At 37.7% G+C, this 24517-nt stretch overlaps 1 protein-coding gene across 1 annotated transcript; it reads right to left on the bottom strand.

The window, feature by feature from the left end:
- Positions 1–276: 276 nt before the first annotated feature.
- METAP1D (methionyl aminopeptidase type 1D, mitochondrial) lies at positions 277–20621 on the bottom strand. The gene is made up of 9 exons (XM_007952912.1): positions 20445–20621; positions 17868–18017; positions 15967–16115; positions 15168–15210; positions 10794–10957; positions 2742–2839; positions 1407–1454; positions 485–563; positions 277–355 (listed from the first exon to the last, which is right to left on the bottom strand). The coding sequence occupies exons 1-9, from the start codon at positions 20619–20621 to the stop codon at positions 277–279; spliced, it is 987 nt and encodes a 328-aa protein (XP_007951103.1).
- Between the last annotated feature and the right edge of the window lie 3896 nt (positions 20622–24517).

Here is a 24517-nt window from a genome sequence, read left to right on the forward strand (position 1 = left end):
AGAGGCGAAGGTTTTTACTCCGGCAGAGACAGGACAAGAGAAAGAAAAGCCTACTCCTTCTGGAAACCTCTCAGCTCCAAACGAGGGCCGCCAGGCAGGGCTTCAGCTCTGCGTCCCCAACTGTCCCTAATCCCCACTGCGTTTCTCGAAGACTCTTCATTAGGCACTGGGTAGGTTATCGCGCAAGCCGCCGATCACCCGTGACTTTCAAAACTTCTCCAGTTGGCTTCCAACAATTTAGGAAAAAAGGTGTCGTGTGGCCGCGCCCCTCGGGCATCAGGTCTCGTGGGGGAGTTTGGTCAGGATCTGCGCGCCCCTCGACGTGATGAGAACGGTGTGCTCGAACTGGGCGGACCTGAAACACACACGGCGGCGGTCAGGTCGCGCGCGAGCCTCGCGGGCCGCGGGCAGCAGCTCGCCGGTGCCGGTGGGGGAGTCTTCCCTTCACAAACAATTGGAAAGCAACAGGGCAGAATGCCAACACCTTTGATTGTCTAGGGAGACGGCAGTCCAAGCGTCCTCCAGGACTCTAAATTCAGGGGACCCCTCGGTGATGATTGGCTCTGGAAGAGGAAAAATATTTACTGCAGTGACCTCATCAGATTCTTGTCAAACATTATTTCGGCTGATGATCAAAAAAAGAGAGTAAGAAGGTTCACCCCCCCCACGCGCTCCCCCCTCGGGTTCATGTTGTCGTCTTGTAAGGGCTGATAATTGATGTTGCTTACACAGAATTCTACAAACTAAACAGTAGGAAGAGGAAACGCTACGGCTTTCAAAAATGTATGAAGTTGCCTAGTTCGTAATTTTTTAAAGAAGGGCATTTTAATCAAGCCTTAATTAGGACCCTGTGGATAACAACCGCCCAAACACCAGTCCCTCTTATAAATACCAGCCAGTTTTTTTTTTTTTAATATTTGAATTTTAAAAACATGCTCAAAATGTTCATTAATCAGCAAATAACAATTTTCTTATTTCACTCTAATTGCTTCTCCATTAAGTCCCACAGTCAGAAATATGGTGCCTTCGTGCCCCTGGGTGATTGGAATCTGGAGGTGACACCAATCACATGACCAGCCAGGAACGGGCCTCCAGAGAGTACATGCCACTTGCTGACAGGGAGCAAGGGACATAATCGCCCCTAGTTACTGGGCGTTAAGGAATAACAAAAACAAAAACATCACATTACGCTGGTAACAGAATTAGAGGTTGGACGGCTGCCGTTTCCCAAATGTGTCGGTAAGTATCTGATTTAGGAAGATGGGCTTGAGGATATTATATAATCAGATTTACTATGCATCCGAATTATTTAATTAAGCTGATTGCTTTATTAGCCCTTCACGGGACTGCCTGGCCTAGACCAGCATGCCGCTTCAGCTCCTAGAGCCACCGCGGAAGACACTGACCTATGGTGAACGCCATGCCCTCCTCCATGAGCAGGTCATTGTCGTTTGCTGCAAAACAAAACAAAACAAAACAAAAAAAAAACACGGGGTAAGGGGCATAAGAGATCAGGAGACAGAAAGAAACACAATGGGGGGACACTCAAAAAACTCAGTCATTTTCTTTCTTTTCTTTTGGGGGAGATGGCAAGTGGAGGCTTCTAGAGTTCCGGGGTGGCTCTCACTGGGGTGAAGTACCCAGCTCCTGGGCCTCAGCTGTTGCAGTCCCTGCGTGGGTCACACACCCTCGGAAGGACCTGCCAAGGCACACGAGAGCAGATCAGGTATTTCATACACATGCCTGGCTCACACATGGCTTCACTGGGTCTTCTGTCCCATCCATGCCTCACCCACTCTATCTCAAAAAGAAGGAAGTCAGGCTTCCCCAAGGGAGTGAGTGCAACCTGAGGGCAGCCACCCCTGTTCAAGTTAGAGCAGAAGGCAGGGGCAGGGGGTCTGCAACTTCTGAAATAACTCCAGGCTTTGGGGCTGGGTAGGAGGCAGAGTTGAAAGGCCCTTTCTTCCCTCCTGCTTACCCTCTTCTGAGCCACCTCAGGTGGGGCTTTGGTGTTAAGGGAGTGCCGACCTGCTAGGTCTCCAGGGATCCTCCAGTGGTGGGTTCTAGGCAGCAGAATGGGTGGGAAATAGCCAACCAAGCTCATGGGTCAAGACCCCGGGACTTTCCTCTGGTTCTTGTCCAGTGCCCTGCTAAGCAGGGCACTCCATAAAGCTGCTTCCTACTCTAAAGGCGTCCTCTCACCCCTCTGGCCCACCCCTACGTTTTTACTGTAGGGGTGCACACCAAGCAGTGAAAAACAAGTTCTGGGGAAGGAACACGGGGGTGGGGTACAATTTCTAAATCACTAAAGAGCACATGCTGCTACATATATCAGCTGTCAGTGCTGTGTGGGATGTGATGAAGTCTAACCACAACAGTCAGTGGTTAGAAAAGAGGGTAGAAAAAGAAAAACAGAAAACAGTCATATGTGCATGCTGGTGGGACATTGATGCAGGGGGGTTTTGTTTTTACTAACTTTTTCTAGACAAATATCCCTTGTGCTTTCCAGCCACACATCCTTCAGGAGGAGACAAAAAGCAAAATCTTATTTTGGAATTGAAACTGCTGGGCTCTAATCCAGTAACATAGTAAAGTGCTGGTTAAGATTAAATACATCTTTCCCACCCCCCTACCTTCCCACCTCCAAATGATAATGTGGACTCAAAGCCAGAGAAAGAGTTTCAGGAGCAAAACGGTTTTATCTTGAATCCATTCAACAAATAGCTTCCCAAATAACTTACCATGATGCCAAATTTCTGGATGTCCATGAAAGTAAGATCCTATTCCATGTCCAACAAAATGTGGACAGACTTGCAAACCATTCTGATGAGTTATGCGGCTTTGAAAGTGACCAAACATGATAATTAATTTAGAATAGTTTTTAATGCATAATTAGATAAAACCAAATAAAAAACAAAAAAACAAACTCACTGCCATTGAGTTGATTCCAACTCATAGTGACCCCTGTTGGGTTTTCAAGCTGTAAATTTTATGGTAGCAGATCACCTCATCTTTCTTCTGCAGAGTGGCTGGTGGGTTCAAACCACCAACCTTTTGGTTAGCAGCCAAATGCCTTAAATACTACACCACCAGAGTGCCTTAGATAAAACAAAGTCATTTAAAAATATTCTTTGACTAAGATACAACTATTGGTCTTTATTCCTATGGAGCAAAAGAGAATGATAGATATCAAAGGATTAAAGAAGAAACCAATTGACAGGGCTAATAGCTCACAAAAACTACAACCTCTTTAAACTTCAGACCAGAAGAACTAGATGGTGCCCAGCTACCAGTGCTGACCTTCTGACCAAGGATACCATAATAAAAGGTCCCTGATAGAATGGAAGGAAAATACAGAACAAAACCCAAATTCCTTAAAAAGGCCAGACCTACCACTGGACCAAAATAGACTACAGGAACCCCTAAGACTATCACCCTAAAATAACTCTTGAACATAGAATTAAAGCTATCTCTGTGGGTTACCCTTCAGCCAAATAATAGAATGGCTTACAAAATAAACAATATTACTCATGACTAATGTGCTCCCTTCAAACAGTCAAGATTTACCCAAAAACAAAGGAGAGAAAGTAAGGAGGGAAAGGGAAGCTAGATCAATGGAAACAGACCAAACAGAATAGAAATAATGACAATACTAACACATTGTAAAAACTGTAAACCAATGGCATGAAACAATTTGTATAAAAATTGTTAAAGGGGAACCTAATTTGCTGTGTAAACTTTCACCTAAGACACAATAAAATGTTATTAAATTTAAAACTATATAAATGATAATCACTTATGCTCTACTTAAATGTACTTGTGGGAAAAAAGTGATAATTTACCTACAAAAGTCATCTAGGATTTCCGTAGTACCTAATTTAAATAATGAGGTAAGACATTTAATAAGAAATCTTCTGTTTGCTTGTAAATTTAAAAAATATTATTTGAAAAATAAAATCAGATACATTTAGTCAGATGATGACATTAATATGTTTTCACTGTTCTGGAATCATTTAAATACTTTTTGCTATTGCTTGTAATAACTTTCTTTGGATATATGAAACAAGAAGGTATGTGTCTAACAGTAATTTGCTTCATTTATGTTAGTATAGCATTCAGATAAGGCCACTTTTAGACAACAAAATGTATGCATGCACACTTAAGTAGAATGAAAATACATAATCAAGATACATGTGCATAAAATACAGGTCATAAAAACATTCCTGGTTTGTAAGGGGTTTCACAAAAGGACTGTGCAAATTACAACTAACTTGGGAACTAAACAGAAAAAAATTATAATCAAGAAATAAATGTGACTTCCTTATTTATGATCCTTTTTGCTGTTGTTGTGTGCCATCCACTGGCCTATTTCAAAACATTGTACATTATACAAATAGACACACACAATACTGCTTTGCCATTTTTTTGTGTGTGCAAAAATTCTTGAAACTCCAAAACTTTGTGATCATTTAGGAGTTCTACTCATGACCTACACCATTACCAAAATTTATTTAAAAAATGCTTTTTAATCACTGTGACACTAAAAGAAGCTAGTGTTGGGATTTCCAGTTCTTAATGATTCGTTATTTCACTATGCAAATATTTTGAGTTCCATCTAACCCATATAAATGAAATCTAGCACATAGACTCCAACTCTAAAATCTTCACCTACAAAGCTGAAAAACTGTTTTTGAAATCATGTGACATGAAAGCACTGGAAAGATAAGAACATATATTCCATTAACAATTCATATTTTCATATGGAGGAAGTGCATATTGCCCTTAATGCTAACCATAGCCATGAATTGGGATTTACAGGATTATTATTTTAATTCTTAATGAAACCTATGGGCTTTGATCCTAAACTAGAGTCTCTAGCAGACCCTAGGTTTAGTTTACCATGAACTCAATTAGCCAGCAGCTATGTGAGTATTTGTGTCTATATTATTTTCTCCATACATATTTAATCATCATCTGCAGACCTGTAAGATATCTTCCCTTAGACTGGGATGTCACTATAACCAGCAGATGAGCAGTCTTTCATTCATACTTATTACCATTTAACTAACAGCACAGAAATAGGTAAACTATGCATATGTTGGGGACAGGAATGATAAGTCTTAAAGTTTTTCTCTCTCAAGTTACTCTATATGGTTAGGGTTATTTCTGTGGGTCATTATGCTTTAGGCAAGAGGTATAACGCCTTTTCCAAGGTATTTCTACTTGTACCACACAATTTCAGATTATGAACTGAGGATGTGAAGTACATAGAGGATGAAAGACATTATTAAATAAGATATAATCTCTCTGTATTTTTACAAGCATGGGTTCTACCTGAACTGTAAATTATGTTAGTTCAGTCCCAACACACCTCGGTGATTCTCAGAGCATTCAATATAAATGTTCTCTTAATTTCTTTAAACAACACAACTTTTTTTTTTTTTTTAATTATCATTATTAAGGATCTGATTGGCAGGCATCATACCTACATCTTAAATGTGAGTTACAATAGCAATTTTCATTTTAATTTCTGATGCAAGAAGAGGAAGAAATCCCACTCTGAGGAATGCCCCCCAACCCATTATACCTCTCATTCCTTTTCATAAAAGAAGCTGTGCAATTACTAGGTAGCTAAAGAGATCTGAGGGCATTCTCCTACAACAACTCACTCCTTGGGTCCTGCTGGAACTTCTGGTTAAAGGAGTATCATAGAATATATGCATCATGGATGCAAAGGTCAGAGGATTTCACAGCTGGGTAGAGAGAGGAAGAGCACAGGACGCATTTCCCTCAGGCCCGTGGCTGAGCGCCATCTGCCCATCTCAGTGCTTGATTCCCAGGAGCTAAGTATACACTTCTGTCTACTTTTCAGGGTATTTTCCTTTTGGATTGGTAGTTAGTTTTTAACACATATTTACTGGAACTAAAAGGGATAAAATCTCATTAATGTTCCTAATTACTGATCCCAGTCATGCCCTTTTTTCTATTTGGGGATACTCCAGGAGCACACAATCATTTACCTGATTGTAGGGTTTAAATCCTACTTCACAGAGACAATCCAAGAGACTTGTGGCAGTAAATTCCACTCCTCTGACACTAACAATTATTGGTTACATCACTCGTGGCATGGAAAGGTGGGTACATGTGCCCCTCTTGACTGGCACAATGGGGAAAATGGGAACAGCTGAGCAGACGGGAGTGCCCAAGAAATGGTGGAACTGTTCCCCAACTCCAGCCATCATAGCCATCATTCGTTTCTGGGAACAGTGGTCTTCGTGCCTTGGACATTTCATTGATGAAATCTGGTGAAATCTATTGAAAAGAGCTCTTTGGGTATTAACTTTTCTGTTCTGATTTCTGTTAACTGTCTCTACAACAGTACATCTACCCAAGAGCCTGAGCACAGTAATTGTTTGAAGTATTTCATACAGAATATTTGGGAAGAAGGAGGAAAGGAGAGGGGATAGTAGGTATATAAAGGTAGTTTGTAAACTTTTCAATTATACTGTACTATTATACATATTTCGGGAGCTCTGGTGGTGCAGTGGCTAAGGCATTGGGCTGATAAGCAAAAGGTCAGAAGTTTGAACCCACCAGCCGCTCTGGGGGAGAAAGATGAGGCAGTCTGCTTCCGTAAAGATTTATAGCCTTGGAAACCCTATGAGGCAGTTCAACTGTGTCCTATAGGGTAGCTGTGAGTTGGAATTGATTCAATGGCAGTGGGTTTGGTTGATTTAGGTTATTATACATATTTCAGTTATATTTAGAGTTGAAAGAAAAATACCTTTTAAGGAATTTCATCTCATGACCATTTTCTTCAATGTAATTTTCTTTCATAAGGCAGTTGTATTCAATTGAAATGTTTAGATAAACTTCAACTACATTTCCAAGACTAAGAACATGTTCTCCAAGAAGGGAAAGGAGCACTATACTGAAGGACATACTTTTATAAGGAAGTGAAAACGTACCCAGAAACAGTTTTATTATTGTTTTTTCATGCATCTCAAACAACACTAATCTCCAGATGGATGTCCTTTCTAATTAAAGAATCTCAAGGGATTGTGTAAATTATGGAATTTCACTTTAAGGTTTGCAGATTTTTTTTAAAGCAGTGGTTTTTGACTGAAGGAATTCACAAGTTCAGGGATTCCCTCTAATGACAAGGAATGTTTAAGTACAATTAGTAATATTTTTGAAAGCCAACGACTGTTTTCCAAAAGAATGGCACTTTTTTTGTTGTTGTTGTTTCAAACTGGATCAAAAATTACTGTATTTTTCTTACAATTGTGTTGAACTTTTATTTGAGGTTTTCTGTTTCTGAAAAGCAGACATGATGGATTGAAATAAAAGATAATTTATTGCAATGCTTACTTTCATGTGCTGAGAGAAGCAGTGTAATTGTAATTTACAGTAGCTGTCAAGAAAAATCCATCACAGATGACATTAAAATGACTTATTTTGCCTGAGCCACTTATTGTTTAAATGTGCATAATCTAATAGAAAGAGATTATTTTAAAAAATCTGCTTTATATTGTTCTAAATTAATATCAAAACATATACTTACGAATCAAACATTAAAAACCATTTATTGATACTTTCATCATGACATTTACAACTATAAGTTTAAATTATTTTTGATGGACTTGTCACATATTTGTGATGCATGCATCTACACATCCACAATATTCACATATGTACGAATCATGTCCTCTAAAGACAATTGCAAAAATACGGCTCAAGGAATACTTTAAAACAAATGGAAGTAGAGTGGGTAATAACACTGTAACCTAAAGATCACCAGTCATCCCTTACAAAGCAAAAGGGCACATGGAAAACTCTGGTCATTAAACTATTTTTGCCGATACTTCTTCAGAGGCATCATCCTATCTTTCGGGTTTCAGAGAGTTTCAAGATTTCCTATAAAGCACTCTAGGTTTTTGGTAACATAATAACACCAACAAAAGATGCCTGGATGTTCTTTTCGTGGGGTATCAGCAGAGAGAAGCTATGTAAAAGATGGTGAATATCTTAAACAGGACGGAGTTGAAAGGTGTTTGTAAACCTTCAGTCTGTAATGGTTCCAAGTAGTTTTGGTTTAAAGGTGGTCAATGTTTGTTTATTTACTCCCTTAAGATTTTGCTTGAATAAGAAAAGGCAAAATAATAGATGCCCAGAAACACTTGCTTTTAATGCATCAGAACAAACATTAGTTAGAATTAGGGGCAGTTTCCTCCCCAACGGCAGATACAAACCATCTAAATAATGAAATGCATTAGGGCAAAAGTAAAAAGTTCATTGTCTATTATTTTCCGCATAGTTTTGTAAGTGCAGTTGTTGGGACTGATCAGGTTTTCAAAGGAGCTTGTACATGCAAATCTGTACTCTGTGCAAACTGACCACGGCATCCAGATAGCTAAAATCCAATGTCACTTTCAATTCTACTCTTCTTCTTCTTTTTTAACGTAGCTAGAAATTAATGCAGTGAATATGTAATGAAATGCATTATCCTGCATGGAGATTTATCAGATTTTCCGACTGAATGCTATGCTTTGCTAGTACTAGCTGGAGTTCACCTGCATGTTGGTGTGGCGTGTGGCTCTTTTTTGTAAAGAGTTAAGTCGTACACAAAAAAAGGGAACAAAGGTCAGCACCCAGCCGCCACTTGAATGTGAGATTTTTCTTTTTATTCCCCTTGATGTATACTAGGCTCTGTGTTATTAGTCTTAATGATGGAAAATTGTAGTGTTGATACAAATCTTTTTTTCAAAGTAGTAGGCGGGAGCTCCATTTGTTAGTAAGTTTTTTTGTGACTAAAAGCCACGGACAGTACATTTATGTAGCAGTAAAAGGCCTAGATGCTCTTTCCATAGCAGAGCTAATTATTCCTACTGTGACCTTACTGATCTAGCCTGTTCCTAGTACATCTCATCTGCACGCCTGTTCCTCTGTGTAGATGGTGTCAGAGAATATGAAAAACCCTATAATGAAACCATTTTCATGATGGAGAAAGGCTACTGGAGTTGCACTTGCTACAAAGAGGCTCAATTATATGAGTAATTGTGATAATTTTCTACATTCATAGCCTTCAATGGGGAAAAAAGAATGAGAGCCACAAAGGAAAATTACTTTAACAAGAAAGTACAGAGAGTAAAAATGGAAGAAGAGACAAAAAGGGGAAAAAATAACTAGAAAAAAAGTTTAAAAAATAGATCTGGAGGGAGGAATAGCGAGACAGGGAGAACAACAGAAATGCTCAAAAGCCCATGTGCAGCTGTGTTGCACAATTAAATTGAATTTTTTTTTCTGCAGTTGATGAATGTGACTACTGCAAATGTGCCTCTGTAGTTAGCTATCATTTGTTGTTCCGTGACAGGAAAAGGATAATTACCTCTCAGAGAGAATCAAAGGCTGACATGCCCTTTAGACACAGCCATGAATGCAGAGCTCGATAGAATGCTTGAATAAGAATCCAGTGTTCTCTGCCCCCTTCGACTGAAGAATAAATTTTGTTAAAATGCAAGAGCACCACCAGTGAATTTGTTGAACCCTAGGTGTTCAAAAATATGAGGTGCATCTATCGACTCATCCCATTTGCAAAAATAAAACTGCATTTTGAATTCATTTCTATTATATTCATGGACAGTAAGATAGTGAGATATGCATTAAATTTCTTTTCCCAGTAGGGGTCTGATTCAACATTTCCTATGAAAGAACAGAGAGACACTATCCTTTTTTCCCAGGCTAGTTAGCCTATAATTTAAAACTGTCAAAAACACAATTTTGTTCAAAGTCTTCAATAAAAGCTTCTCAGATATAACCCAAAGAGATTTTACTAAAGTTTGATTCAGATACTGTTACAATATTTTTAAAGCTATAAATACATTTAACTGATATTTTACTGCTTTTTTTCTTAAAGTATTTGAAGGCTTACAGGGGTGGGGGTGGGGAGGTAGGCAGTATCTTTTCAAGGTGACTAAGCCTTCCATCCTTTAGGTAAATGGGAAGTATTCAATGGTTCATATTAATGAGAACAGTACTTTAAAGGGAACTGATGTGATCATCTTTAACAAAATGCCTTATGTACTTTTAAATGAAAACACAGACACTACATGTCTACTTGAAAACAGTTATAGGGGGAAAAAATTCTAAAAGTAGGTAACAGATTACAAAGGAAAATCTTGAATTCAGAAAATACACATGCACTCAGAAAGCAAGCAAGGAATACTGTGTGGGAAATAAACAATAAACAATGGTTTACAAGAAATATGAACCAGACCCAAAAAGGGCACGGATCATGCTTTCAGACTGTTTGTTAACACACTAGTTTGAAAGGTAAGCCTTGAGCTAACGTTTTTAAAAATCTTTATATTATGGGGATATATACTGCTTCGTTCCTTTACTAAAATTTAGCCTTCTACCTCTCTTATCATCCAAGGGTTGGGATACTTAGCCCATTCTTAGGTACTATCTTCCAGATTTGGTGTGATTTTGAGTAAAGGTACTCTAAAGACCAATGTGATGAGCTGAAGTGAAAGCAACCATATACATATTGCTTGCTGCTCCTATAAGCTTCTTTGCTGACCCTAGTATAATTCATTTTTAAAAAAACCTTTCTAAAAAAAAAAAAAAAAACAACCTAGGGTAACAACATTGCAGCTTGGCAGTTCACAAACTGATAGCAGACTGAAATGATGGTTCTGAATCATAAAACATGTCATCAACTTTATACCAAGCCACCAATAACCTTTGTACCATTTGCCAACCCTCCCTTTACTTGTCAGTGTAAGGCTTACCTGATCGTGTTTCCAATTACTGAGAAGGGAGCCCCTGCTCTGCAAGCTGCAATTGCTTCATCTCTACACCTCCTGGCAACCTCCACTAGCTTTTTACCATATTCATCCACATTGCCCACCAAAAATGTTTCAGAGGTGTCCCCATGGTAGCCATTGTAGTAAACCTAAACACAGGGAAAAATTTAAAAATATTTCCTTGTTTAAAGATCTACTCTCCTAAAGTATAAATTGTGTTACTGATACATTTAGTAAATTCATTCACGTGGCTCATCCTCCCAGGATTACTCTCAAGTTTACCTATACCTGTATCTATGTAGATGTAGAAATGGTGAAACCTTGCAGAAATTAAAAAGATGCAGCCATGCAGTGATACTGCAACACTTAAAACAAAATTGACTGTTATGATTAGGAATGCTGCTGTAACATTTTGATTCTTTACTTTAGCAGACAAAACTATACATGTAAAAACTAGTGACCAAAGATACTGACCCACAATTACCACAAGAGGTTTGAAGAACCAAGAATTACTTAACATAGTAACATTTCTTCAATGTCACAAAGATTTGTTAGCTCTTTTATTTACCAGTTTTACACTTGGAAGTGATTTATAATGAGGAGAAGAAATAAGATGGACATGTTAACATTAAAACAGACAGTAGGAGAATTTAGTTCCAAGAACCGGATGTGGTTTGATATAGGTATTAAATATGTTATAGAAAAATACTATGTCTAGAAATGAAATCTTAATAAAATGTCCCAGATAAACCCACTATCATCAAGTCAATTCCGACTCAGAGTGACTTTATCTACAGGACAGAGTAGAACTACTCCATGGGGTTTCCAAGGCTGTAAATCTTTACAGAAGCAGACTGCCACATTTCCTCCTGGGAAGCAACTGGTGGGTTCAAACCACTGACTTTTTGGTTAGCAGTAGAATACTTTAACCACTGTGCCACCAGAGCTCCTAATGTTCCAGACAGCATAGTGCTAATAGAAAACACTATGCATGTTTTTTTTTCAGAATTAGAATGTAACAAAATAAGCTTAAAAGTAAAGTTACAGAAAACATAATGTAGTAGTCTAAGGATTCAGAAGGTTCTGTAGGATCTTGAAAGATGCCAGATTCAATATAAAAATTAATGATTACCACACACTATAATAAATATAGCAGGCGGAGGAGACAGGTTGAGTACTGATCCTTTGAATCATGGAATTTACTATTTTGTGTATTCTTCCTGTTTACTTATTTTTCATCAATTTTCTTTCTCAAGACATAGAATGCAGAAACTGTGTGAAAATATATTTATCTTTTTTTTTGTCTGTTTTGATACTGATTTACTAAATCTGTAAATTATTTTAAAAAAACTGTAAGAAAACTAGGAAAGATCTTTTTTATATCTTCCCTTTTTTTAAAATAATGTTATTATGGTAAAATATAGACAACACACAAACTTTGTCATTTTAACTATTTTAAATGTACTATCCAGTGACATTAGTTATATTTGCAAAGTTTTATAACCATCACCATTATCCATTTTCAAAACTTTTTCATCACCCCAAACAGAAGCTCAGTATCCATGAAGTAGTAACTCCTCATTCCTCCCTCCCCCACTAACAGACTTTCTATGTCAATGCATTGTCTAGTCTACATAGTTCATATGGAGGGGATCATACAATATTTGTCCTCTGGTGTCTGACTTATTTTACTAAGCATAATGTTTTCAAGGTTCATCCATGTATAAGAACTTCATTTTCTCTTTATGGCTGAATAGTATTTCATTGTCTGTATATACCACATTTTGTTCATCCATTCATCTGCTGGTGAACATTTAGGTACACCATTAGAATTTTGGCTATCATGAATAATGGTGCAATGAGCAATGGTGTGCAAGTGTCTGTTAGGGTTCCTGCTCTCAGGTCTTTTGAGCATATACCTAAGAGTGGAGTTGTTGGGTCTTACAGTAGTTTTATGCTTTACATTCTGAGGAACTGCCAAACTGTTTTCCACAGCAGCTATACATTCCCCCCAGTAATGGAATTCCAGGGTTCCAATTTCTGCACAATGGGAAATAACACTTGTTATTTTCCAGTTTCCTGATTATGTCTTCTTCTTCTATGTCAGGAAACTGAGGCACAGACAAGTAACTTGTCTAAGATTAGTTTAATATGACAGACTACTGACTTTGAGTTCGGTTTTTCCTCAGATATATCAAATTGCTTTAAATACCTTGCAACAGTGTAGTGTTTTATACATTTATTCCCATTCATAGTCTTTTATAATCCAGAAAAGTACCAGCTTTTATTTTACATACAATCATATAAAATTTGCTAATATAAGAGTAATTATTCAAAAAATTTTGTACCTGTGAATATTTATATAACTGCTATTTAAGTAAAAAAATATATTATTTTCTAAAATCTCTAGTTGCCTTTTCATATTGTTATTTGCTACCTTTCAAAATGACTACTTGAAAGATTCAATATACATGTAAATATAATACTTTTGAAAGCCTGGGCAGTTATCTATAATTATTATTTGTACCCACAACCTATTCTTGATTCCTACTTCATTTGTTTAACAAATATTTATCGAGCAACTACTCTAGGCATCACATTCATTGTCTTTTCCTTTTTTAGCATTTGGTTTTCAAGGGGGAAAGAAGCTTATCTTCTTGGAATATACAATACCCGTAAACACGTAAATAACTAAAAATGTAATGAGTATTTTCTGATAAAAGTATAGATATTTTAAGTAATACAATTTGTTAAGGAACTGATCTCTGTATTTCCTTGACTCCTTCTAATTTCATTTCTAGACACTTGAAAGTATTTTACTTTGCTTTATGAGTTTTGCAATTGTGAAATCATTTTGATGTTATGAATGGAATTGTTTACTAAAAGTCTTTAGAAAACTTAGAAAAGAAACTGAGTATTCTCTGAACACATTGAAAGCCATGGGGAAGAGTATCATGATTTCATTCAAAGCAGCAATATTTTATAGGAGGTGATAAGGTGAGACAATAAATATAAAACCCTAAAATCAGGTACAATCCAAGAGAAAAGTATGTCATGAAAAAGACTTTATTTCAGGTACACTTCATAAAATACCTCCTTCCTTATGATTCTGAGTTGAAAAGATATCAACAGGATATACATGAAGCAAATGTTCAAGTATTCTAAGTAGGACAAAATGATACAGGAAATATCAGCAAGAAAAGGATCTTTGGCTATATCCTTACACAAAGTGGTATGACAGAAAAAGGTTGAATTAATTTAACAACTAAAAATCTAACTGACTTCAACTATTAGGTGCCTATTTTTACCTCATTCCCACCCCTATTTGAATTTCATGGTTTGGATATAAAATGACTATCACTGAAAATATTTCCATTAATAATAATAGAAACTGTATTCCTTGATTAGCTCTATCACAGCTAATTCTCATCAGTTGTTTACGTTATTTATTTAAAAGTTATTTATTCATCAACAGATGTGCAAAATTTATGACCTGCATACCCACAGGCATCATTACAATTTAAATAAATAAATAAATAAATAAATAAATAAAATGAGCTATCAAAGCACAGATAATCCAAGTTGGAGAAGGTGTAAGATGAAAGATGTATGATGAAAGGGTAAGAAAATTAGAAAAGGTTAGCATGTCTTCAGTTTGAAGTTCCTATATAAAATTACTTAGGCTTGTTATTTAAAAGAAAGGCTAATAACTATTTGTGAAAACTTAAGTTCACAGAGCAAACCACTGTTTGTATGTGTTGAGCTCAAGTCTCTCTGTACCAGAAATGGAACACAACGTTACCTTCAGGGATTTTAATAAATCTAGGGAACACTGCTAGCAAAAGAGTTGCTGTCCAAATAGACTGACACACACAGGCCAATGTAGCCCCTAATGACAGAGTAAGATAATGACAGGCCCCACTCAAAATCAGCAGGAAGAGGAAGATCAATCTTGGCAGAGTGAAGGAAAAATGCTGGCTTTCTTCGTGTTAGCTCATCTCATACATATCTAGCTTCAGCAGCTGCCCAGTGCTGTGGTGCTCTGCATTAACTACACAGTGGATCAATAACAATTACACCTTCTCAAAAACATGACACATAGCAGGATTGGGTTGACATTTCACTTAGGCCAACATTGATCTCAGCGCATCTGATTCCAGCCCTAAATTCAACTCAGGCCTGGGTACTTGGAATAAACACAGAGTTAAAGACAAAAAAGGAAACCAGCTGCTTGTGTCTGGGTCTAGAAGTAAACAGCCCTTCCATCGGTGCAGTTCACATTTTCAGTCTACTCTTCTTCCTGTTGCTACCAGCAATTCTGAAGTTGATCAAAGACTATTTTTTATATGATTTACTCACCGTGACATCAATGTTGATAATATCACCATCCTGAAGAGGTCGACTGAAACATAAACAGAAAAAAAAAATGTTGATAGAGACACTTCAATAAAAGGATGAAATGCCTGATGACCACTATCACAAAGCCCAGTAAGTTCGCAATGACAATTTGGAGGAGAAGAGGGAAAAATGGGATAACTATGTCTAATCTTTAACTTTAGCTAGTCACATTCATTTTTGCAAGAAACACATAGTACAAATGTACTCCCATTGTTTAAAAGTCTACTGTTTTTAAAAGGTGTACTTATTAGTTGTCGTTGAGTCGGATCCAACTCATAGCGACCTGTCCTTGGGTTTCCAAGGCGATATCACTACCGAAGAAGATTGCCCAATCTTCCTTCCAAGGAGTGGCTGGTGAGCTTGAACCGCCAGCCTTCTGGTTAGCAGTCAAATTCCTGAGGCACTACGCCACTAGAGCTCCTGTTTTTGAGTTTGAATTTATTAGTTGTCTTAATTTTTCAAACAGTCAAACAATAGTTGATAACAAATATTTGTCGACATTTGTATTTTGACTATTCATGTACTTAAAATCAAAGAAGGTAAAAGAAATAGTTAATGCACAATCACTTTAAAAACATTAAATGGTGGTGTTATGTCCATTTAGAAGCAAAGTGCTTCAAACTTTTTGCTTTACCATAATCAACTTTAGAAGTTTGCAGGTAGGTTTCAATTAAACTAAAGTGTCTTTCAACATATGTTACAGATCTTAGTTCCATGCTTTAGCTTTCAAAGCAACAATATGTTATTAAGAAATGAATACCTGTCAGGAATACCATGACATAGCACGTTGTTTACAGAGGTACAAACAGATTTTGGAAAATCCCCATAGCCTAAAGGTGAGGGGTAGGCATTATGACTGATGATTTCCTGGTGAACAAGAGCATCTATCTCTTCAGTTGTCATGTCAACCTAAAATATTAAATAAAGAAATTATACAACATCAGTTGAAGACACTGTCTGTATTTATTGACTATGCCAATAGCAATAGCACTTCCAGTTGAGACTGTATAAATTTACTGCAATAAACTTGTGGACAATATCTTAATTAATTATGAGTAATGGTAAAATCCTAAATTGTGCTTTCTGACATTCATTTGGGTATTTGATGGTGTTATAACTATTAGGAAATGGAAATTTCAAACTCTGGGGTCCTTAAATCATTTGTAAGTCATTAAATGACATGACTCCTTTTTAGCCTGCAGATTTAAAAAATATGTTCTTTGGCAATTCTTTCCTCTTCATCAATGGTTAGCACTGTAGGCTAACTAAGGGATATAAATAAAAGCTTAAAAGGTATTCAGTTTAGATGACAAAGTTGGAAAGTAGGTCAACCACTCCTATTTTCTCAGTGAAATATTTACACGGGTTTTGTAGCAACGATACAGAGATTATGGATCATCATTTTTAAAAGTGAGTCTGATATATCTTGCAGACATTTGCTCTTCACTAAATCTGATTTCCTTAATGGCTAAATAAATTAATTAATAATAATAATAAAAAAAAGATTTTCCCCTCACTAGAAGAAGGTATACAGGAGACCTGATGGTGCAGTGGTTAAAGCACTAGGCTGCGAACTGGAAGGTCATTTGTTTGAACCCACCAGCTCCTCTGCAGGAGAAAGATGTGGCAATCTGCTTCTGTAAAGATTCCCAAAAACAGCCCAAACCAAACCACTGCCATTGAGTTGACTGGGACTCATAGTGACTCTGTAGGACAGAGTAGAATGACCCCATAGGGGCAGAAGACTGCTTCACCCTTCTCCAATGGAGCTTGTGGTGCATTCAAACCACTAACCTTTTGGTTAGCAGCCAATGCATTTAACTACTGCACCACCAAAGCTCCTTTCTGTAAAGATTACAGCCTTGAAAATCCTGAAGGGTGGGTTTACTTTGTTCTGTAGGGTCAATATGAGTTGGAATTCACTTGAGGGCAGTCGGGTTTTTTTTGTTGTTGTTGTTTATAAGGTATACAACTGTTCTCAAACTAAAGGAAAATTAAATAACTCATAAATCACTAAAAAAAATTCTAAAAAATAAAGTCTTTATTGAAAAATTAACTATTTCTTCAATAATTTCTTTTGTATCATTTGATGTTCACATTATGCTTAGTTATCTTGCTCTAACAAGTTTATTACACAGACACTGTAAAGGATTTCATCTTTGAGTCTCACTCCTAAATTCAGATTAGTGTGAAAGAACTAAATCTTGTAGCAGAACAGTTGCACAAAATTATGTTGTTATACTACCTATAGCTTTGTGTACTTGGTCTGATCTTTCTTTGCAGAGATAATGGAATAAAATAGGAGATACAGGCCAAGGCAGAGCAGCTCTTCAGGCACACAGAAACAACAGTGAATAAAAGCAGAAACTACAGGCAGGAGTAAGGCGGCAAAAGTCAAAACTGTCTACCATTGATCAACTTGGATAAGGCGATTCTGTCAAAAGTATCTCCAGAATTGAGCTACTTCAAATTTAATTTGGATTTAATAGCACCCATTGAATATACATGTAAAATAATAAAATTCCCCTTCCCCTCATCCCAAGGCCTTATTTAATTTTTAATAGATTAGGTGTGCACAAAAGCAGGGTTAAAGAGAAAGGGAAGAAATGGGGGGGGGGGTGTCCCTTATGTGAGTCCTTCTGAGGCTTGGTGAGATACCACCTTTAAACTCTTCCCAGCCAGGAGCAGGACATGACGGGCCAGCTGACAAGCCTGACGAAGCCCTTGAATCTGATCTTCATTCTTAACTTCTATGCTGTCTCCCCAGTCGGGTACAATGCCTGTCGTCACATAGTCTGGCTTCTTTATGTGCTTGAGGAAAAAGGATTGAAAATGAAGATCAGAACCCAGCGCACGACAATGGGGTCATTTTCTCCGACACAGCCTCCTGCTTCATGGAGCTCTGCCCTTCCTGCCGGAGCACCGACCTCCCGAAGCCAGCACAACAGACCCTCCAGGCTGCCCCCGGTTCCTTCCCCTGCCCTTTTGAACTTCACATGGCCTGTTAGTGCTGCCTCTGGATGGTCCCTTAACCTTACTGTGCTTTGAGTCAAAATGGACTGAAGTAGACTTCTGGTCAAAACAAACAGTAGTTTTCTTTTCTTCCTCCTCCCAACCCCATTAGAAATGTATTGCCATTGATGAAAAATAGCACCCAGCTTCCAAATTGCCAAATGGCTCATTAAGGGCACTTTCATCTTCTTACCACAAAGATAAAATTTATGCAAAAGATACCTCACAACACCCTCTCTGAATGAATATATGTAAAAAGGCTGACTGCCAAGTCCATTGAAGCTTACTACACATATACTTTTCTTACACTTTGGAACATACCCAAACTAAGGGAGTGTGTGTGCATGTGTGTGTGTGTGTATGTGTGTGGAGCAGAGATCGAAAATATAACAGCTTTCTATTTCTTCCTTTTCTGCCAAGTACATAAAACTACCTAGAATGCTTCCATCATTTGCCAAAATCAAACAAAACAAAACAAAACAAAAAACCCAAACATTCAACTCTGATCCTTGTAGACATTCTATAATACTTAATTAAACCCATGGACAGAACATAGAAAATAAATATCTTATACACAGAGCTCGTTTCAGTTCCAAGGTTTTGCACAGCTCCTTACAAACTACAGAAACTACTACATAAGCCGTGCTGAATAGTGCAGAGTCAGGCTGCATAGCATTTTGGGACAGGAAGCTGAGGGAGATAACAGTATTCAGCTGAAACATCACAGGAACTCTGGAAAGACTGAGGTTGAAGCTCTCCTCTTTATGAAGCACATCAAGCAGGATTAGAGGGCCTCTGCTTACTCCTATGTTCAGATGGACCTTTCTCACCCAGGTACTGCCGAAGCCTTACTTTCCACTACGCAGTTCTGTGTGAGCATTCACTCTCGACAGCTTTACCCCTCAGTGATCACCAGACTCTCCCAAAGCATCTGCACACTTATGGCTCCTCAGTGATGTTGTGAGGTTATAGCTACAGGCAGAAGGGCTGTTGGGTCTTCACTGAATTTCTAAAACAATACTTAGTTCACTCCTCTGGAGATTTCTTTTTCTTTCTGACTAAGGAAATAAATGTCAGTTTTGTGAGTAATACCAAATGCTGGCCCTGGCTCTGATGGCTGGACCTGAACGGAGCAGGAATGTGCTCTGGGCTCTCGTGGCCCTTGTGCTTGTCAGCCTTTGGCACAAAAACGCTCCGCGTACCTTCAGGGAGTACAGGCAGTCCTGGGAGCACCACAAGTGCCTTTCCTAAATCTGTCTTTAAGTTGAATTTGCGTGTAAATTGGAATAATTAGGTTCGTATATAGCATCAGTTAGTCAAATGTTTGGCTTAGTACACAGTATATAGTGCAGCTTTCTATCATAAAAAGTATTAAAGAAGCATTTCCAGATCCACTAAAACATCTTTAACATAATACAACAACAACAATAATAATGTTTTGATGGACGTCACAAAGAAGAGCCCACTTGTTATCATGAACCATGGTATATACCTCACATTTTTAATATACCAGGCTTTATGGTGGTTGATTCATAAGTACGGGTTGTATGTAAGTCAGATGTTCATGGCCTGGGGGATTGCCTGTATAATATAGTAATGTATCTCACTGTGAAAAAATAAAAGCTTATAAAGGGGAAAGCAAGTGATCTTTGTGACAAATATATATTTCTTTTAGCCATTCTTGTTCTTCCAAAATGATTCACATACCTCCTTTATGCTGCATTTTGAAAAATCAGAAATGCTCTGATTTTTCAGATAAATGCTTTGATTTAATTTAGCCTAAGAACAATTCAAAGACAATACCATCAATAACATGAACACTGTAAGAGCAGGCTTTAGAAAAAATATCTGTGTACTGATTTCAAGTAATCTCTCTTGGAAAATCTTAATTTCATAATTTATTTTTTTTTTCTCTTAAAAAGTTAGGAAACTACATATGTGTAGCTTAACCTTCATGTTAGAAATTTTATAGAGAAAATTTCACGATGGAGATTTTAATTTGAAATGAGCTAAGTAATAGGAAGCTCAGACCTTCATTTTTTAAGGAATTAATGTAACAGAATTGCAGGATGTTAAAACTTCTCACATCAGTTTACATCACAAACCAAGTTTAAAAATTATGATTCGAATGCCCCAGAAATCAAAAACGCAAAAGCATTTGATCGCTTCTGCAGTCGTCCTTTATGCTGGCTGGAAAAAAGTAGCAGATGAGAGGCAATACAGTACCTTAGGGACTGGGTGAGCTGGAGAAACTGCAGCCGGCAAAACTATACTGTGTGAGGTATTTCTTTGTCTCCAGAAGAAGAAATTTCTTCTTTGTTGACTGCCTGACTGCTTGTGTGAGTAGATGTGATTGAGTGAAGAGAAAATTCTGTGACAACCTGTGAGCAGAAATAGATACATTTTAGTAAAAAAAAAAACCTAACACAGTGCGGCACTTTAAGATGCTGTGTTATCTATTGAATCATTATTCTAATCCATTATTGGCTCAAAAAGAAAAAGCTCCAAATAGAAGGGAAAGCAGTGGTATTCTGAGTTCTATACAACAGTAGCACAGTTTATTTATTAGCTGACACCATGTTTACATGAATGTTTGGCAATGGAATACTTTACTCTAATGGTAAACAATCATATAGAAACATCTGCTAAGTACCAGGTCTGTAAGAAAAAAAAAACAAAAAAAAAAACATTTCTTTTGTGGTACCTTATGTGGCAATGTCCTGGATGACCCTGGATTCAGGGCACTGTTTTGATGGCTTTATACTTTTTAATGCCATTTTCCTTCCAAGAAACATGGACAAATTGCCAGCTGCACTTTTTGCTCTCCCTAGGATTACTACTCTGTGTTAAGTTCACATGCAGTGAAGCATTCTACTGAAATTCATTGTGATGAATGCTCAAGTCAGAGAAAGACCGAACGGCAAAAGTGTAGTGTAATTCCAAAAGAAAACGAATATAGGATCATAAAGTACCCACAGTAGGAATTCAGAAACATGTATCTAAATTTTAAATGTACATATCTTTTGACTCAGCAATTTGTCTTCTAGACTTGATCCAGTAGATATTATCATGGATGTGTACAATGATGAACATGTAAAGATATAGAAAAAAATGGGAAACAACCCAAATGTCCATCAATAGAGAACTTGTTAAATATATTATGGCATACTCACAAAACAGAAAATTATAGAGCTTTAAAAAGAATATGCTAAATCATCTTTACTGATATGAGAAGAGGTCACAATCCATTGTCAGGGGAAAAAAGGTGCTGAGCAATACATATAAATAAGCCTACCAATGTAAAAATGGTCTATATATTTATATAAGCTTGTATATGTCTATAAAATTTCTGAAAATCAGTATTTATCAACAGTGGTTATTTTTGGAGCCTGTGATGGGGCTGGGTAATAGACGGGAGAAATTTCATGTATAATTTCATATTCATATAAATTTCATATGTAGTTGTTGTTATGTTCTGTTGAGTCGGACCCAACTCATAGTGACCCCTCCTTGGGTTTCCGAGGCAGTATCACTATATAAGTAGACTGCCCCATCTTCCTTTCAAGGAGTGGCTGGTGGGATTGAACCACCAGCCTTCTGGTTAGCAGTCAAGTGCCTTAGACACTATGCTACCAGAGTTCCCGAATTTCATATAGAAAATTAAATAATCAAGAAGTCTTGATTATTTAATTTTCTTCTATACTGTTAGATTTTTTTAAAATCCACTTATATGACTTTTATGATTAAAACAATAGTTTAAAAAATTCTCAACATTCCACAACTGCATAACAGACCCCTGTGAAGGTGGATGGTCTAAAGAAGGGCAAACCATGGGCCAAGGGCAGAATCTGGCCTGCTCCTTGTTATTGTACACCTCATGACCGAAAAATGGTTTTTACATTTGTAAATGGTTGAAAAAAATCAAAATAATAAAATTTTGTAGCATGTGACATTACATGAAATTCAAATTTCAGAGCTCATAAATAAAAGTTATTTGGAACACAGCCATACTTATTCACTTATAATTGTCTATGGCTGCTTTTAAGCTATAACAGCAGAATTGAGTAGTGACAGAGACCATATGGCCCACAAAGGATAAAATATTTACTATCTGGTCCTTTACAGACAAAGTTTCCTGACCCCTGGTCTGAGTCACTGTTTTTCAAAATATGGTGCTCAGACCAGCAGCAGCAGCATCACATGGAAAAGAGATGTGAATTCTCAGGTCCCTCCTCCATCTATGGACCCAAAAACTCATGGTGAATCTGTGCTTTAATAAAGCCTTAGGCACTGCCATTGAGTCGATCCTGGCTCTTAGCAACTGCCTTTGGTTTCCGAGGCAGTATCTCTACGGAAGTACACTGCCCAACCTTCCTTCTGAGGAGTGACTAGTGGGTTTGAACCGCCAGCCTTCTGGTTACCACTCAAATGCCTTAGGCACTATGCCCCCAGAGTTCCCTTTTGTTCAGTTTTTTTCTCATGTTGATTCTGGTGCCCACTCAAGTTTGGGAACCATTGGCCTCGAATAGTATTTCAGAATTGAGTACTGGCCCCCAAACTCAAGATCTCTAATTGAACTAGAAAAGGCCCTGATACAAATCCCAATGATTCAGTGTCCTAAGTTTCATTCAATTATGTTCTTCTGTTAAGTTGAATATAATATTGTTGAATGAAACTTAGAGGTGTTTTGGGTTCTAAACACCAGATAAAATGCCAGTAATATAGTTTCTTTTTAGCAATTTAATTGCTTGAGAGAGGCTGGTACATATTCCTTGAAGCCTGTGAAATACAACACTTCCCTAGAGAAAACATCACCGGCCCTAGAACTATGAAGTGGTACATGAGGGGCAGGCTGGTGTCGAGGAAAAGCAGAAGATGAGAAAACAGAAGCCTGAACTCATGCCTCAGCTCCACCATTTGTTAGCTGTGTGACCCTGAGCAAGTCTCCTCTTTTGAGTCAAGTGAGAATTAATTGGCATAAGGTAGTATTTGAGGAATAAAATGGGGAAGAAAACATGGGCTTCTCTATAGTTTCTAATATTCAGCACTGACTATGTGTCAGTTACTATACTAGGCACTTTACATGTTTGCTCATTACCTTCGTTAAGAACCTTGTGAATTATGAACTGTTGTTACTCCATGTCTTAGTTGAAAATACAGAGGTACACAACTGTCTGTAACTTTTGGGACACACAGTAAGTTCCAAAGCTGAGGGAAAGCAAATGGAGCTGCCTCTACCAAGTATATCACTTCTCTCCCAGCTATGAGAGAAAATGAGCTAACACACATAGACACACCCAGAAAACGTAAAATGTATCATAAAACTTAAATTATTTAACCAAAGGTGGTGGTGGGATGACCTAATCCATTCATTCTCTCAAGCCTAACTCCCTTTACTCAGCAAATGTATGCTTCAGTGAGGCTGCTGACAGAAGCTAACGAGTCTGCAGAGTTGGAATGGAAAATCTGGGTCTCAGCTAAGGCAAAAGAAAGACTTCTGTGATATCAATCCATGATTCCGAGTCCTCCAAATGCATCTCCAGGTAGGAGCACATACACAATACAAACTCACAGTATTTGCCTTACAAGGGAGTGTGTATTATGCTTATTATTAATAATGACAATAATAATAGAAATTCTAATGATGACAGTGGCTACAATCAAATAGATACTTTGTTCATGTTAAGCACAGTGCTAAAACAAAGAAGCAAACCAAAACCAGTGCATCTAGTCCATTCTGACTCACAGGGACACTATAGGATGGAGGAAAACTGCCCCATAGGGTTTCCAAGACTGTCATCTTTACGGAAGCAGATGACCACATCTTTCTCCTGCGGAGAGGCTGGTGGGGTGGAAATGCCAACCTTTAGGTTAGCAGCCAAGTGCTTAACCACTGTGCCACCAGAGCTCCTAGCACAGTGCTAAGTGTTCTCCATTATCTCTGGTCCTTACTAGCCCTGCTAGGTAGGCAGGCAGCTGTTAACATCATCATTATGGATGAGGAGCTAAGGCTCAGAAGAGTTAAGTGACTCTTCAGACTCACACCTCTGGTAAAACAATAGGCTGGTCCTGAGCGCAAACCCCTAAATTCAAATCCAAGGCCGTCTCTGCCACTCCCAGCTGCCTTTCAACAGGGTATGGGGCACTGTAAGCTCTATTAGCTAGCATGCTGTACTATATAATGCATTTTTTCAGGGATTAGATGGTGATGAAAGTTTTTTTTTTTTTCCCCACCCATCATGCAAAATGTAAAAGTCATGGGACCAGTCAACATTTAGAATGAAGGTATTTTCCATGAA

Source organism: Orycteropus afer, unplaced genomic scaffold, assembly GCF_000298275.1.
Source record: "Orycteropus afer afer isolate SDZICR_OR568_19922 unplaced genomic scaffold, OryAfe1.0 scaffold00001, whole genome shotgun sequence".
Lineage (NCBI taxonomy): Eukaryota > Metazoa > Chordata > Mammalia > Tubulidentata > Orycteropodidae > Orycteropus > Orycteropus afer.

Coding starts and splice junctions, on each gene's coding strand:
- METAP1D (XM_007952912.1), bottom strand. CDS start 20,621: ATGTATCTATTTCTGCTCACAGGTTGTCACAGAATTTTCTCTTCACTC. Junction 16,116..17,867: donor TGGCTGGGAAGAGTTTAAAG/GTGGTATCTCAC, acceptor TTAATATTTTAG/GTTGACATGACAACTGAAGA. Junction 2,840..10,793: donor GTAATTGGAAACACGATCAG/GTAAGCCTTACA, acceptor TCACTTTCAAAG/CCGCATAACTCATCAGAATG.